We start from the raw sequence: 18,611 nt of genomic DNA on the forward strand, positions 1-18,611 counted from the left end.
AATGGCTGACCTGGCAGCCGTCATGGCCACGCATCAGAATCAGGCAGAGTCTAGGCTTTAAAAGGATGTAACAAAATTGGTCGAATTACAGGCAAGACCCCTGCTACCCCAAAGGATACTCCAACCATACCAAAAGGGCCAGGCTAGGGAATTTGTTTCTGAATTTCGAACGATTAGCAGAGAAGTTAGGATGGGAAGAAAATCTAAAACATTTTTATCTAGCACCTCTGCTGAAAGGTGAGCTATAGCACGCCTACCAGTTATTTAATCTTACCCAGGGAGTTACCTTTATATCCATAAAAGAGGGGCTTTTAAAAAGGGTAGGCCAAACCTGCAACTTCTATCGGCAAACATTAAGGGCCATTAGACTACACCCCGAGGAAACCCACCCTTGAATTGGAAGAATGAATTAAAAACACAATCGCTCTCTGGATTAAAAACAAATACATGGAAGAATGTTTAGAAATGATTACGCTAGAAAAATTCACCAACTCTTTACCACCCTTTTTGCAAAAGGCAGCACTACAACTAAATCGACCTAACCTAGCCATAGCCAGAGCCATTGAGACTGCCCAAAACTACTCGGATGCAGCCAAACACTTCCACTCACTACAACAAAGTGAGGAGCGGAAAGATCACAAACGTACTCACCGGCTCCAAATCCCAGTATTAGATAGGGGAGAAGGATCCTATACAACCAAGGAATGGATACCGAAAGAAAGAATGGAAGTTAAAATACCTGACCCTAGAGGTAGAGAGGAAGGTAAAAGAAAAGAACCTAAGGGAATCAAACCATCTCCTCCTATTTGTTTTTCATGTAGAGAAACTGGCCACTCTGCCAGAAACTGTCAGAAAAAACGTACAAGAAGAACCCATGGGAATAGGCTGTCTAAAAGGCTGTCTAAAAGGGGAAGAGTGGGAAGAACCCGAATAAGATCTGGTAAACGTTTGCATATGTTTATGTCAGTCTTCCGCCGACTTCACATGAGGCATTAATTGACTCAGGTAGCAAACAAACCACCATAAGGGCCAATTTGGTTACAACGACCGACCTCGAGGATGCCACCCTATTTAGTTACATGTGTACACAGGGATAATGAAATATACCCCAACATACCCGTCTACATTAACATCTGGGGCGAGTCATATTTGATATCATCGGCCATCATTCCTGGACTTCCCCAAAGAAGTCATTGTGGGAAGGGACTTCTCTGCATTTTCCACTCTTTTGCATGAGTCTCCAACTCTACTAGGGAATTTATACCTCAATACTACTGACATTCCAACTGTTATTCCCAAACCTCTCCAATGTGGGATTGGACGAAGACAGAACACCATGAGCCTATAGTTAGAATTATTTTTTAAGTTCAAATGATCATGTGAGGATTTAAAAGTAAATAGACTTACTTTCACGCATTTTAAGTTTTTCCACCTGAGATAATGGTGGCTTTAGAAGGTATGGTTCATGGTTTCCTAATCGGGATTTCATCAGTAACTCGTTTCTAGTTTCCATCTCCATTTGTGCTTCAGCTGCCTCTTTGGTAGCTACGCTAGTAATGTTTGCTCCTGATGTTTAAAGGGGCTGCTTACTGTGTTTCTGGTGAGGTAAGATCATATAAAACATCCTCTTTAAACATACCGGTCTTGTGTATTTCAACTTGAATGTATTGCTCTCTCCGTAACGGGGAAGGTTTTGCTGTTTGGTCGATTGCAACAGATTGTGAAATCGACAAGGCATTAATTGCATTCTTGTTCAACAAATTGTCAACATCCTTTAACAAAGGTGTTTCTTCAATAGTCGTATTGCTTTGGTACCGTTTTGTTTCAAATTGAAAATGTTCAGGAAAGGAAAATTAAATTTTTGCCGTTTTGAGGTTGTATTGTGTTTAATTTGTGCCTGTGGTTTTTCTTCTAATGGGCTTTCCCCGTTCCCTGCCTTCGTTTGTTATCACAGCGTCTCCTTTGTCGGAGACAGCTGGGTTTTGAAGCTCCGTGGATGAAGATTTCTCTAGCGGAGGAGGTGTCAATTCTGAAAGGAAAGTGTTACACACGTCTCTAGATGTTATCGTGGCCAGGCAGGTGTGTTGAATGAAAGCAGGGGTGGGAGTGGACATCAGCAAAATGTTTACTGTGGTTACTTTATTTCTAGCCTTACCTGCGGTTTGCTCATCAGTTCCGCTTGGTGTCCTTGTTCGAAGTGGGAGTGTTTTCGAATGCTCCGAGTTACTTTCATCATCACGCTGCGGCTTTGAGCTGCGGAGACAGTGGCCTTCGTCCATTCGAGGGGGCCCGTTCATCGCAGACCACACAGACTGCAGACTCAAACTCTGCGGCCACTTTGCGGCTGTACTAGACTTTTCAAGGAAAGTCTGTCCCGACTGTAGCTGACAGGGAAAACAGACCAAAGTTCACGTAAGGAATGGAGCACAGCCTGCAGACTCAAACTCTGCAGCCAAACTCTTTTTTTACCTTAGCTGGATTATGCTCTAATTCTTCAAATGAAACTGCTCTCTCATTCAACATGGCCAACACAGAACTCACCCAAGTCTTAAGAGGCACATAATTGCCAAGATCATAGAGGGCATTCAGTTGCATAAATAAGGTATAGGCCAGCGGAAACATAATGGATCGCAGAAGCAAAATTCATTGCCAAAGGACCTTATCCTCTAATTATGTAAGGCCCAAAATGTGCCTAGCTGCGGGAAATGGAGTGCCTGTTGGAAGGGACAAAAAACATTTCCAAATAAGGGACTCTGTCTTGTCCCATTCCAAGCCGCACTTGCATACCTCTGCCCTGTAGGTCAGCCTTGGAATAAGCACCTGATTATACATTTTGAGTGCCGGCAATAATGAAAAACTGCCATATTTTCTGTTGAGTATGTGGAGCTGAGAGGCCGCCAAGATTGCATCCAGCTTCAAGAGCATGAATAGCCAAAGACACAGACCATTTGGCTTTAATAACAACCCCAAGATACCTAAACTCGCAGACCACCTCCAATTTCTTACCATCAATATACCAACTGAAGTTAGGCCTACCCGACAAAATCTTTCTGCGATTAATAACCAAGACCTTAGACTTGGCCATACTAATGTCCAGGCCGAGCTCCCTGAAGAAATCATGCGCCCGTGCCAAAGATTTCTGTAGGCCTATTGCAGTATAAGCGAGCAACACAAGATCTCCGGCATACAGAAGATATTGGATTTTAACAAGACCCAACCTCAGAGGTTTGACACCAATGCCTGCTGGTGCTGCCCTTCTTCCAAAAATGTATACGCTGAACAAAAAGGGTGCTAAAACACACCTCTGGCGTAAGCCGCCGTCCACAGAGATCCACCATGGGTAAGTACCCTTTTGATCCAGCCTCACTTTTAGTCTGATGTCTTTGTGCATGAGCTCCAGCATCATAACCAGGGCCTCTGGACAACCTGAGGACCTAAGCATCCCCTATAGCCTACAGCGATCAACGCAGTCATACGCCTAAGAGATGTCGAGAAAAGAGAGGAACAAAGTTTGCTTGGACTTAAACGCATGATTCTTCAAGAGTTGTATCAAGAGATAGTTCAAAGCTGTACTCGTTCCCTTACAAAAGCCTGACTGATCGGGGTCCAGCTTATCGGCATCAACAGCCCATCTTTCGAGCAAATGCAATAAAAAGCCTGAAATGATCTTGTAGGAGGCATCCAACCAGGAGATGAGGCAGTAATTCCCTTGATCCGCCCCATAACCCTTTTTTAAAATAACCACTACAATAGCCTCCTTCCAAGTCAAAGGACACCTAGCCCGCCCAACAACGTTGTCAAACAGGTGAAGCAACACCTCAGCCTATAATAGCGGTGCTGATTTTAATGTTAAATTGGAAAGGCCTTGGGGTCAAGGGGCATTTGAAGACTTAGCCCTCCTAATGGCCAGTTGAATCTCCACAAGATCAATATCCAACAGCTCACAAGCCTCTGCACCCAAAAATGCCCCTGTACTCCCATACGCAGAAAACCCTGGGAGAATCACAGGAGCATACAAGTTGCTAAAATACGTCTCCCACAAATGGCCAGAAATCAGCTGATGCTGCAACGAGAATTGCACTTTACCCCTTTGCATCATTCGACAAAAAGTGGCCGAATCTCTTGAGGCCAGGACGGCTAACATGTCCTCTGCATCTTTTTGTAGTAATAAGGCACAATGGCCCTCTGCCCAGTTTCTGTAAACTGGCTTCAGCTTAGATATACCCATACTAGCATTAGGGCCCAGTATTAGAGCTTTCCTTATATCCCTCTCAGCTTTTTCTTCCTGGCAAAGCCCACCACACTCCACCTGTGAGAAAAGTCTAGATGGTTGCGATCCATAATTAGTGTACTTGAATGGATCAATCCTACAAGGACATCCTGCATGTTGACGGAATGGGGACACATGTCAACAAAGACGCCCCCAACAGATCTTGATCAATCTTAGTGTTAAAACGAGCAGCTAACTTGGGACGCCAAATTACAGCAGGATTACGTGGGTTAATTTCAATAGGGGCAAAAGTCTGATCCAAAAGGCCCATTCAACAAATGCCTCCCAATCCTGCTCTAAGTAGCGAATGTTCGCTACTGGTCTTGGGACCTTGGATGCAAATCAAATCAGCCTCTTTCCATAGATCCTTTTAGAGTGGAGATGGCAGAATCCATGCATATTCCAGGAGACAATCTTGACAGGGGCAATTCATTGGGGACCCATTTGTGCTGGGTTGTGCTCATGAAAATAATTTATAATATGTGACCAATCACGATGATTGAGCGTCCGAGAAGAACCTTCAGCGGACGCAGGTATGGGGGCCAAATTTACATTTATAGTCAGAGGTTCACGTGGATTAAGCTCAGGTCCATCATCTCCTCCCTGTGTAAGCCCCTTTGGAGTAGCATGTGGCCAGTCCTCAGACATGGAGTAGCCCAGATTTGACAAACATTCCATTTCAGCCACACCAAGATTTTTAATAAGCTTAGAGTAAAAGCCAATTTCTACCATGTCAACCCACCTCAAATCCAGGAAAACTCTAGCAATGTCCTTTGAGGTCAACAATTGTAGGCGTGTTACCAAACAGAGCTGGCATGCACTTCTGATTTAAGAGATCATGCGTCTCAGGCAAAAGTAACACAACTGGTCCACAATCTCTGGCGCTAGCCCTAACGGCGGCACCCCTTGTTTATCGACAAGCACTTCCCCATCACCGGCAGTCTAAAGGCAGGACTCGCAGGTGGTCCCTTAAGCGCCCTATCTAGCCCCATTGCAAGCCTCCGAACCCGGATGGCCACAACAGGGACATTCTCCTTTATTCCATGGTAGAAAACTTAGCAGGTACCCCAGACAATAGCTGTGAAGTAACCATGGTTGGCTCAAAGTGGGGAGCAGTCGGCTGCAATCTCACAAAAACGGGTTTCATGGACGTCTGAATATCAGAAGCCCTTACACTCTCCTTCCCTAATACCAAAGTCTTAAAGGCATGGTCTAGTAAAAAATGTTATTGTCCCTACGGGTCGGCCATGTTTTTTTAAGCCTAAGTGGCTCGATTTTAGAAAACTTTCCTATGGACCATACCCGTGTTTTCGTCCATTAAACGCACACGAAAACAAGCACCAGGGAGCCGCCATTTTCTGATAATCCTATCTTTTCCCCGATCGCCCTGGCTGACCTGCTTTTGCGGCACTAAATCAATTCCCCCGCCCCTGAGCCTGACAATATCAAAACATTCATATTCCCCACCTCTCTCTGTGACGTTACTGTGCTGCGTAGGCAAACGCGCCCAGTCGTCTTCTACGCGACTCCACACAGAACCTGGAAACCAACACAGACCATCTCACAACACAGCACGCCACAATTCGGAATATGAAACTGTACTTTAAAATCAAACAGCAACACGGTACATTTGGTAAAGTACATTTATTTTACATTAAATGTTTAGAGAATATTCAGCAATTGCCATATGAACTCCGAAAGTCATTTATTTTATTTTATCTGTATCCGCCATGGTACACAGGGTGTTGCTTTTCGTTAAAAGAAGCACTGTGGAAGCATGGTGAACCGCAAGGCTGTTCCATCAACTAGGCACTAGTCCATCGTAAAGGTTGATATGTTGCTTCTAGCCACTAGTACAGCGTAAGGGTATGTGGGCCCTTGGCGATCGTCCCATAAAATTGTCAGTGAGCTCCAGTTGTTAACACGAAGCTGCAGGTGTCTACTGTAAAAGCCATCTGCTGGTGTCTCAAACCGATGGCAGTAGCAGAAGGGGAGCAAATACCTGTTATGAAAACAAAAAAATTATAATTAGTCTCGCCAGCCGATCTTCATTAATATTACTTATTTTATTTATTACAGCCGATCAGAAACTATTTGCTTGCAAGGATAGTTCAATGGAGTATGTTCGGCTCTAAAATCAATGCGAAAAGTAACGAAATAAATCGAGGCCAACACACAATGATAAACGACAGTTAGTCTACATGCGTGAGGAATGATATGATATATGATATGGCATTTGTAACGCGCCTATACTCAAGTGTTTCTAGGCGTGACGATGCAGGTGGGGAACAAGGGCAGACAGACAACGATCCTACTAGGCCAGGTGTCTTTCTGATCGCGCATGGGGAAGGGCTGTACATGGTTAGTTGAATACAAATTAAATAATAGGGCCAGCAGGTGGCAAGTGCAAGGTAAATGCCGGGAGAAGGGGCTGAAGGATACAGAGACAGTCCCGTAGTGCAGGTAGGCAGTGCAGGGAAAAGTGGCTGGGCCAAGGACCGAGATCGGTAGACCAGTGGACCTGCATGCCCATGTGCCCACTACGAACACGTTTTACTTGCTTTTCCTATCTCTTCATTCATTCATTTATTCATGCATCCATTCATTAAATCTTCATTCCGGTATAAAAGCGTGTAAAGATTTACTTACATTATATTTGAAATTTCCATTGTGTCTCTTCGTAATGCAGTCTGTAAAACGGACCGTGCTCTTGACAACGATTTTTCGTATACTGAACTAAAATGAAACTCGGTCTAGTTTCTGAATTTTTTTGCCTTATCGTCTCTTACGTTATTGCGCACCCCCTTCAAATGTAGTTCTTACGGCATGGTCCCTGTCTCAAGGTCAAAAAACAATAGACCCTTATACTTCCAGTGCGACTTGTGGGCCTCATCTGGGCGCCGTCCTTCGCATTCTTTATTTGAAACATCACGTAGTATAGGCATCTGTGAGAACTTGAAGTTTAAAATCCGTCTATGTAGTGCGCCTCAATGTGCAAATGCGAACTGGCTTCTCTCCCAAATGCCACAGCCCGCTTGGCTGGCGCGTTCTAAGTGCCCCAATTTTGTCCCCGTTGTCTGCGAGCTTTGCAGCCCAAATTGAGACATTTAATTTTTGGCGGAAGGTCAGGGAAAGTATAAAGTACCACAGGAGTTGAGTTAAAAGTGAGATTTATTGTTTGTTTGTTTTATTATTTGCAATACGCAAGCCTCCCCTCTGTTAACAGTGCGCAGCATTTACATTTACATGAGATGAGACATGAGAAAAATATATACATACACATATGTGAGGTGAACAGAGAGAATTCAAAGATGACTCCCAGCTTGTTCGCCACCCATGATGGTGAAGGTAGGGGTTAGGTTTACAGGTACACTGTACAATAACATTTATTTACAAAAAGACAATCGTATTGCAATTATTTAAACCGGGATTTGTACTTCACAATCAGCTGTGCTTCGGGTGGGCATGGCACAGTCGCAATGTTCGGTGGCAATGGATCACTGCTCTGCACAGAAAGTCGAACTGCATTTCATCATAGACTGGTTTGATCACCCATTGCTTACTTCGTTTTGAAAACACCTTAGTGTAGCGAGGCATCCTTACTTTACCCCTAGTCCTAGATTGTTCACGTCCGACATTGCTGTTACGGGCCAAGACCGCTAGTAGAGTGCGATGTTTCATGTCCCGAAAGCTAAAATGCAAGCGCTTTGGCCTGTACTTTAGGCACATATTGTGGAACACCTCCAAATCTCCTGTGTGACAGAATTCTGTCAGTCCTCTCAAATCTCTTGATAGAGTTTTGTCGAAAACAATCTTCTCAATGGCTTTGTGTGTCGGTGAAGATGGAATCAACCACTTCTTCTTCCGTGCCTCCTCTGGGGACAAAGGGCCATGTCCACATTGGTGGAAATGTTGATTTGCTGTCCAGCGGTAAACGTTGGTACAGTGGTGCATCAGTGACCGCCATTTTTCAAGTAGTATTTCCACTGACCCCTCACAAGTTTTTGAGCTCCACCAAAGATGGTTGGTGATAGAATGTGACCACTGCAAAATACTTTCAAAACCTTTTTTTTTCCTCTGCAGCCGAGATTTTCTTATTGATTGATTTAGCAAGATGCCATACGTCAAATTGATGTTTAATATGTGGGAACTGCTCTCTCATTGTCTTGGCAATTGAAACGTGTCTATCCGTGGCTATGAGGTCAATGTGCATTCCCCTTGATTGTAGATATTCCACTGATTTTATAAATCCTAGTTTCTCCATGGCCACTGACGATGTACATTTTGTTACCTGCACGACCACCGAACTGACAATTTTCTTACTATCCATGTCCTGAAAGTGGTAGGTGCAGTACTTGGCAGAAAATCCAGGGCTGTCGCACTGTCCAACGCCGGCTAGCCTGAATCGTTTGCCTTCAAATGTACTTGCAAGAGACAATTGTTCAATTTTCCAAGCATCACTAATGGCCGGAAACAGATAATCACATTGGTACATGTAGTACAGCGCTTTAGAAATGAAATGGAATCCCACAAACTGAAAGAAAGCCTCTAACTTTCTAAAACCGGAGCCACTAAAAAGTGATGCAGCTGCACACAGTAGATTGCCTGCTGGCAGTTTCCCCAGCATCGGTTGTGCAGACCATGAGAACCTATGATTTAATCTACAGGCGGCATTTATTTTGACGTTACTGCCTTTTATTTGACGAGTCACATTAATCAATGGCTTCCCACATACTATCCCTCTAATGGAATGCACACATTTCAGCATACTTATAATTTCCATCAAACAACTGTCGAATACAATGTATTTGCTCTCTTTCATTAGACTGTCATCCTGCATCAACGTTGTTTCGGCCTGCGACGTTGTGGAGATTTCAACACATTGGAAAGTAATATCGCTGATATCAAGTTCTGATGTGTCTATGAATGCTGCGGCTGGTTCATTCTCTGTCATTTCGACATCTATTACTTCAACATTGATGGGAGAACACAACAATGTCGACAGGTTTTTTGGTGGCAAATTTTTGGCGGGTGTAGATTGTGTAAATTGATCTGCAACTACTTCAGAGCTATCTTCAATACATTCAATAACATCTTCTTGTGGTGGTGCGGTCGCACTGTAGCTATGGTCCAATGCAACTTTGCTGTAGTCTCCAAACACAGTTAATTCATGTTCTGGCCATTGGACATGAGCATCTCGAGCCTGAACACGCCTCGCCTCAATTAATAGTTCCTCCATAGTGTACACGGTCTGGCAAGCCACATCTCTCATTCGCTTCACTGTCTGTGTGTGTATAGTTCTGACACCCACAGGTAACTGGAGGAGAGATTGGAAAAGGGATGTTCAGTTTAAACACAAGATGAAGTGTAGTAGAATTGACTGGAAAAAAACATAAAATAGTCCCCAGCACAAACATTTTTTTAAAGTTATGAACTGTTTGTAACTAACCTTTTTTTGGTTTTTTTTCTTTGCAACTTTTTTGATTTGACCTTCAACATATGCACGCTGTAGCTCCGATTCGTTTCCGCATGTCCTCCCTTCCTCTTGCGCTGCAACGACTATATTTTCTGTATCCGCATAGACAGCACGGAATGAGGCTCCATCGTCTCCCTGAAACATAGTACTTTCATTACTATGTATCAAAATATTGTTAGCATAAAACATACGTGAGGACGAACACACAGGTACATCTCAATAGCCCAACACGATTTAAACATTGTGTGCAAAAATCAAACGACAAGTATTCGACCAGTGATGATCTATTTCGATGTAACTGTCAGTATCCATACCTCTGGCTCTGCATGGACTGCCATGAATGGTTGTATTGGAGAGGAGGCATCCGCATCTCCCTCAAACACAGTACTTGCATTAGTATGCTTTTCAATATTGGAAACACAACACACACTTGGGGTCGACGGCACAGGTACATATAAAGAGATAACCACAAATGATGCATTGTCCAAAAGAATCAAGGAAAATCCAAATATGATCACATTTCATCGACTTATTTCAACGATTCCTTTACATCTGCATCATCTAAATGAGATGTTGTGATTGTGGTGGAAGCTCTGTCGTCTCCCTGAAACACAGTACTTGGATTAGTATGGTTTTCAATATTGGAAACATAACACACACTTGGGGTCGAACGCACAGGTACATATAAAGAGATAACCGCAAATGATGCATTGTCCAAAAGAATCAAGGAAAATCTAAATATGATCACATTTCATCGACTTATTTCTCCGATTTATTTACATCTGCATCATCTAAATTGGATGTTGTGATTGTAGTGAAAGCTTCGTCGTCTCCCTGAAACACAGCACTTGCGTTAATAGGGAAGAAAGTATAGCAAATGGAATCACGTTATATGATCACGCATGATGGAGCTGTCATTATCCATACCTCGTGCTGCTGAAGAATATCTATGGATGTTGCAAATGTAGTGCACACTTCCGAAAGCTGTTGTGCCGATTTGTATACGCATGGTCCCGCTTCCACTTCCCCTGGAATTACTTGAATGTCAGGCTCTGCATCAAGTGCAGGGGTTGACGCTCCATCAACTGCCTGAAACATAGTACTTGCATTAGTGAGGATTACAATAGTGAAAACATAACACACACCTGGAGTCGACAGCACAGGTATATATCAACGGCTAACCACGAATGAAACATTGCGTAGAACAATCAAACGACAAGAATTCCAGCTCTGATGATGACGCTCGATGGAGCTGTCAGTATCCATACCTCCTGCTGTTGAAGAACATCTAGAAATGTTGTAGATGTGGCGGACGCTTCAGCATCTCCCTGAAAGACAGTACTTGCATTAGTATGGATAACACTAATTATAACTGAAAACAAACACCAGTGGATGATAACTAAGGTGTATATCAATCGGAAAGCACTAACCAAACATTCAGTAAAATAACTACACGATAGAATAAAACTATTACTTGACATGCATAAAACAAGTCTGTAGCGGATTAGCCTAGTAAGATTACCTGATACGCGCTAGAAGTGGTTGATAACTGCGACCACGTCAAGGATGTAGAATGTTCTTGCTTCAGATTCAAGGGATAGTCAAGAAGTTGTAAAGGTAAATTAATGATTGATAATGAAATGCCAATATAAAAAATAGCCATGTAAGGCGACAGAATGCTTGAAAAATGCTCAATACAGCACAGTTCCCTGTTCCCATATATATACATTGCGTTTGTGGGTTATAAAATCGAAAAATAATATATTGATAAATGTCATTATTCAAAAAACTATACACTCATATCAATATCGAAATGATTACAAGAGATAGAACACCTACAATATCAATTAATCCATTCGGCTACCTACACACTACCGCAAGGCCTAAAGCTAAATCCGGACACTTGACTCACCGGTGGCGGAATGTGGACGAATAGAGTGGGAATAGCGTTTTCGAGCAATTTCCGTGTCGTTTGCCGTTTATTCTTCTTTGTTACCCAAGATGTTGTGTACATATCCAAGGAAAAGTGCCGGCTGCAGATGCGGTATCGATCACACCTCTTGTCCTGTAAGACTTGTTGGACTCTACTTTCCAGCTCATCCAGTGGATATCCACAACGTCTGACCCATTCTCTTATTCGATCAACAGTTTTCGGGAATACATGCATTGTAGTGCCTTCAGATTTCGCATGGGTCTTCGAAGGGCAACCGCTAATCGAACAGGCAGGCATTGTTGATAAATCTGAAAAGTAAATATCGACATTATTATACAATCTTCAAGAATAAAGATTTGATACAAAAGTAAATGAATCATACAATGATCAATGCAAGGTTTGTTTTGGTCGCAGGAACTATACCAGTTCATTATGTGCGGCTTAGTATTTGCATAAGTTGCAGAAATGTATAAATGATGTGACTAAAATCTGAACATGTGACTCGTCCCTTGGACGAGTTCTGTCTTGCACGAGAAGGAAACATGCTTACATTATAGACTGGACCCCCGAAGGATGCAATTCGATGACAATAGACACAGATGAAAATAAATAGATCTACTGATAGCATAGCAATGGAAACTCAAGTCAATAGCAATGAGACCAATGAACATAGCACTATTGTGTACTCTACACGCAAATAGATAGAAATTTAAAAATCTGCGAAATATGACTAGGATACATGGCCTTACTTTGACCAACAAACAGATGGATTCAGCAAGCAGAGCAGTATGTTGCAGGAGAATAGGTGGGTGGCCACAGGTAGCACACTGATGGGTTTGCTCTAAGCGGTCACAGAAGTTCACGGATAGCACGACGACGAGCAGATTAGCGTAGATCTCAGTGGTTGCCAGGTAACACGTTCAGGAGGTGACTTGCAAAGCACAAAGATGTTCTCATGAGACATATCAAGTGGTTTATAAAGTATTAGAAACAGGGGTGTGTTTGTGAATGAATGACGTATGTATGTCGTGGTCTTAGGGGGGTGGTCTGCTTGAAGGGGAGGCCTGGCTGGAGACACGGGGTCTGAGGAGGCCATGTGAGCGATGGCCCCTGGGCGTGGGATACCTTTTGAAGTGTACATGCTGTTTGGCACCTTGGCCGTTTGCGCCCGTCACAGCCCCCCATGCCAGCGCTCATCCCCGGGTGCGAACCGCCTTTGATAGAGGGGGGTGGGATGGATGGGCCTGGGGCGTGCAGATAAGGCACAGGAAGACTGATGAATGGAGACACACTTATGTGGATTGCAGGGGGGCGGCCTGCTTCAAGGGGAGGCCTGGCTGGAGACACAGGGTCTGAGGAGGCCATGTGAGCAATGGCCCCTTGGCATGGGATACCTTTTGAAGTGTAAATGCAGTTTGGCACCTTGGCCTTTCGCGCCCCTGACAGCGCGCATCCCCGGGTGCGAACCGCCTTTGATAGAGGGGGTGGGATGGATGGGCCTGGGGCGTGCAGATAAGGCACAGGAAGACTGCTGAATGGAGACACACTTATGTGGATTGCAGGGGGGCGACCTGCTTCAAGGGGAGGCCTGGCTGGAGACACGGGGTCTGAGGAGGCCATGTGAGCGATGGCCCCTTGGCATGGGATACCTTTTGAAGTGTACATGCAGTTTGGCACCTTGGCCTTTCGCGCCCCTGACAGCGCGCATCCCCGGGTGCGAACCGCCTTTGATAGAGGGGGTGGGATGGATGGGCCTGGGACGTGCAGATAAGGCACAGGAAGACTGCTGAATGGAGACACACTTATGTGGATTGCAGGGGGGCGGCCTGCTTCAAGGGGAGGCCTGGCTGGAGACACGGGGTCTGAGGAGGCCATGTGAGCAATGGCCCCTTGGCATGGGATACCTTTTGAAGTGTACATGCTGTTTGGCACCTTAGCCGTTTGCGCCCGTCACAGCCCCCCATGCCAACGCAAATCCCCGGGTGCGAACCGCCTTTGATAGAGGGGGGTGGGATGGATGGTCATGGGGCGTGCAGATAAGGCACAGGAAGACTGCTGAATGGAGACACACTTATGTGGATTGCAGGGGGGCGGCCTGCTTCAAGGGGAGGCCTGGCTGGAGACACAGGGTCTGAGGAGGCCATGTGAGCAATGGCCCCTTGGCATGGGATACCTTTTGAAGTGTAAATGCAGTTTGGCACCTTGGCCTTTCGCGCCCCTGACAGCGCGCATCCCCGGGTGCGAACCGCCTTTGATAGAGGGGGTGGGATGGATGGGCCTGGGGCGTGCAGATAAGGCACAGGAAGACTGCTGAATGGAGACACACTTATGTGGATTGCAGGGGGGTGGTCTGCTTGAAGGGGAGGCCTGGCTGGAGACACGGGGTCTGAGGAGGCCATGTGAGCGATGGCCCCTGGGCGTGGGATACCTTTTGAAGTGTACATGCTGTTTGGCACCTTGGCCGTTTGCGCCCGTCACAGCCCCCCATGCCAGCGCTCATCCCCGGGTGCGAACCGCCTTTGATAGAGGGGGGTGGGATGGATGGGCCTGGGGCGTGCAGATAAGGCACAGGAAGACTGATGAATGGAGACACACTTATGTGGATTGCAGGGGGGCGGCCTGCTTCAAGGGGAGGCCTGGCTGGAGACACAGGGTCTGAGGAGGCCATGTGAGCAATGGCCCCTTGGCATGGGATACCTTTTGAAGTGTAAATGCAGTTTGGCACCTTGGCCTTTCGCGCCCCTGACAGCGCGCATCCCCGGGTGCGAACCGCCTTTGATAGAGGGGGTGGGATGGATGGGCCTGGGGCGTGCAGATAAGGCACAGGAAGACTGCTGAATGGAGACACACTTATGTGGATTGCAGGGGGGCGACCTGCTTCAAGGGGAGGCCTGGCTGGAGACACGGGGTCTGAGGAGGCCATGTGAGCGATGGCCCCTTGGCATGGGATACCTTTTGAAGTGTACATGCAGTTTGGCACCTTGGCCTTTCGCGCCCCTGACAGCGCGCATCCCCGGGTGCGAACCGCCTTTGATAGAGGGGGTGGGATGGATGGGCCTGGGACGTGCAGATAAGGCACAGGAAGACTGCTGAATGGAGACACACTTATGTGGATTGCAGGGGGGCGGCCTGCTTCAAGGGGAGGCCTGGCTGGAGACACGGGGTCTGAGGAGGCCATGTGAGCAATGGCCCCTTGGCATGGGATACCTTTTGAAGTGTACATGCTGTTTGGCACCTTAGCCGTTTGCGCCCGTCACAGCCCCCCATGCCAACGCTAATCCCCGGGTGCGAACCGCCTTTGATAGAGGGGGGTGGGATGGATGGTCATGGGGCGTGCAGATAAGGCACAGGAAGACTGCTGAATGGAGACACACTTATGTGGATTGCAGGGGGGCGGCCTGCTTCAAGGGGAGGCCTGGCTGGAGACACGGGGTCTGAGGAGGCCATGTGACCGATGTCCCCTTGGCGTGAGATACCTTTTGAAGTGTACATGCAGTTTGGCACCTTGGCCTTTCGCGCCCCTGACAGCCCCCCATGCCAGCGCTCATCCACTGGCGTGAACCGCCTTTGATAGTATATCATTGCTTATCAATAACAAATGCCACATACCGGAGATTCTTGTGAGCACAGACCCACACTTCAACCGGTGTATTATAGTGGTCAAGACCCTAAGGCCTGTATAATCCAATGGTAATTGTTATTATAGATATATGTGTGACTTTTATAGAGACATAACCTACTGAAAGACTTTGAACAAGTGTTATTTAGTGCATGCATTATCGAGAATATGTTATGTTAGCTTAGATAGATAGTGACCACCCTGCTTCACAGCGACCAGACCTTCACCCATTCGGAGCACAGATGTCTGACGTCCATCCTTGAATGGAGACACACTTGATTCATTTAAAAAATCAAAACAACCGTTGTTAAAATATATGTGGTGTTTTATTTTGCATCTTATTTTGATGAGACAAAAATACAAGACTTTAAACATTGTACAGTTCAGGTTGCAGCACAGCGAGAGAAAATCCCCTGTACCGACCGCTGTCACTCGGGAACGTTTCTCTAATGGCACGAACGGCACAGGCGGGTATCACTCTTCGAACGCGGTGCTGAAGCCTCCCGTGGAGCCACCATGTAAATGAACGATAGGCCACCAGCCTGTACCACCTGTGAAAAGGAATGAAACTGTTTTTAAATGACCAAGATAAGTTTAATAAACGTTTGTTGTCAATGACAATTCTTGTAACTAATGGCATTCTGCACGGACAAATGCTATCTAGACAATGCACACTATTGAACGACTTACATGCGTTACAATGATATGTAGATGTAATTCTTGATATAGTAGAAGAACATGAAATAGGAGTGGCATGACAAGCAGAGTATACTTACTCGTTACTCGGATTACGAGGACGAACAGTTGCGCGAAGTTCGTGCATAAGCACCATCATTATTCTCAACACGGTCCGTGTGAAGCAGGCTGGCCTGAAGTCTGGCAGTTCGGTGATGCATTGCGGTCGTGGCTCGCCTTCCGAAATGTAGGCCAGGCATCCCGAGTTTTCTCAGCAGCAGCAGCAGTTCTCGTCCTCAGTTGGCATTAGCTCGCACCGATTGCATGTGCACCAGGTGGAGACGCCGTCCATTCGACTAGGCGCAGGCTCTTCATCTATTGATTCGTCCTGCCAACTGCCGTCCGAATCCCCATCGTTTTCGCGTGCTTCCCTTTCCAGTAGTTCCTCCTCGGTATACTCGGGCTCGTACATGTAGGGCATTATTGTAGCCATTGTGTGTTAAACTAAAATAATTTATAGCGGTGGTACTGATATCTGTTCACACGGGCTACAAGGGGCGAAGGTAGCTGACCAGAGCACTGAAACGAGTCACAGAATACTCAAAGTAACACAGAGAGAGGAATGGAATCGAAAATCTGCTGCTGTGTGTTGTGAAACGGTCTGTTTATACTTATTGAGGAAAGAAGCGTCCTGCCATTTCCATGGCGACACGTCATTAGCTGAAGCGCAGCGAATGTTGACACAAGACATGCTTTGGCGTTGGGAAATGGGCGGTACGAGTCTGCTGATGACAGGCTCAGGGGCGGGGGAATTGATTTAGTGCCGCAAAAGCAGGTCAGCCAGGGCGATGGGGGGAAAAGATAGGATTATCAGAAAATGGCGGCTCCCTGGTGCTTGTTTTCGCGTGTGTTTAATGGACGAAAACTCGGGTAAGGTCCATAGGAAAGTTTTCTAAAATCGAGCCACTTAGGCTTAAAAAAACATGGCCGACCCGTAGGGACAATAAACATTTTTACTAGACTATGCCTTTAACCAAAGGCTCACATTTCTATGGTAGAAAGGGAAACAGGGCCTCCTCATCAGTCTTAATTTAGTATGTGGCAAGGGAAGAAACATTCAACCTTTCAACGGCTGCTACCGCCGTTTTCAGTTTCAAATAAGCCATAATCAACGATTTTCTATTCATATCACGGTCAGTAGTACAATACTGACCAACAACCACCTCCCGACTCGGACTGTGAGAGTGAGCATTACCTTGCTTGCGCTTACCCACCACCTTAGGGGCGGATACATGTACCAAGGAATTTAAAGGTGCTGAAGACCCTCTAGGAGAATCAAAGGCATCAGAGAAGACTTTGGTCTGATCCTTAATTGATCATTAGAATTTAAGAGAACCTTTATTATTTAAAGAGGGCACCAGGCTGGTTCTTTTAGCATTCTTGGCTTTCTTTTTCCTTTTGCGACCAGTTTCAACAGACACTACTGACTCACCAACAGTAGCTACCGTGGCAGAAGACACTGCCCCACCCACGACCTCTGATGGGGGTGGCAATGTGATATTACTTAAAACCACAGTAGCTTGAGTTTCAGTGGACTTGTGTGATGAACCCTGTAAGACCACGTGTGACCTCCACCTCAGCCACAATTGGTTACTCCCTCAACTTTGCAGAAGATGGACTAAAATCAGCCAGAGAGGTTTGGTCGGCAACAGAGACCAAGTTAGACACAATCGGAGTGCCTCCAACCCAGGAGCTCTTACAAATAATGCGGGGGGCACTCAAGGCCAGAATAAAACCTTCAATAAAATGTACCTTTGAAAGTAAGTCTTTCAAAGATGACTGCACTTCTCTCAGTTCATACATATTTACATCATGACCTTGGTCCATAGTGTCCAATATGCTTGACAGAACAGGAAAGGAAAAAGTGTTGACCACTGGTGTAGAGGTGGAGCCAAGTACCCCCACCCAAAGCTCCTCCCCTATGTTGCCTATATGTTGGGAGCCAGCGTGTGAGACACGTGCAGTACCAGTGAAACTACCTATACCGCAAAGTATCATGGAAGTAAGGTTCCCATTGAGGAAGCCAGACATGCACTCATGAATATATGACAGCCATTTGAATGAAATCCCGGTGGAAGTGGGAAAAACGAGCAGGGTAGCAGACTGGTGATGTCGTATAGAAGCTAAGCTGACGCACCCGGAAGAATATTGAAAAAAGTATAAGCGTTCTATAGAATCAAAGGAGGACGTGTTAAAGATGAGTAACATTTCAGGCTTGAGATGAAGATGCTCATGCTACAGAGATAAAGAAGAAGATATTAAGTCATTTTACCATTGTACAGTTGCAGTACCGCAAGCAGACAAAGTATTCTTGAGGCTGGCTACGTAGTGAATTAGATTGCAGCAATGCGCCAATATTTATGCATAGGGATGTATGGACTACAGATATTACACAGCGCATTTTAGCAGAGTTGGGCCCAGAAGAACAGAAAGGCGTTTTCAGTGTGGTGCAGTTATGAAAATAACCTAATAACGAAGGTGAATTGAAGAAAGGGTTGGTTGGCCGAGCACCAGAAAATCGTTACCACCCTGAGCCTGGATGTTCTTGCAGAAGCTACAAACCATGTGAAAGGAGCAA

At 45.7% G+C, this 18,611-nt stretch overlaps 1 protein-coding gene across 1 annotated transcript in view; it reads right to left on the reverse strand.

Annotated features, from left to right (window-relative positions):
- The window catches only part of LOC138489364 (zinc finger protein 551-like), a 71,870-nt gene that overhangs the window by 19,597 nt on the left and 33,662 nt on the right, over positions 1-18,611 (reverse strand). The window contains exon 4 of the mRNA XM_069617082.1: positions 2,156-2,384. Coding sequence (XP_069473183.1) covers positions 2,156-2,236 — 81 coding nt within the window. The 5' untranslated portion in view covers positions 2,237-2,384. The remainder of the gene's footprint in view (positions 1-2,155; positions 2,385-18,611) is intronic.

This window comes from Ambystoma mexicanum, chromosome 9 (assembly GCF_040938575.1).
Source record: "Ambystoma mexicanum isolate Mex_15411 chromosome 9, UKY_AmexF1_1, whole genome shotgun sequence".
Taxonomy (NCBI): domain Eukaryota; kingdom Metazoa; phylum Chordata; class Amphibia; order Caudata; family Ambystomatidae; genus Ambystoma; species Ambystoma mexicanum.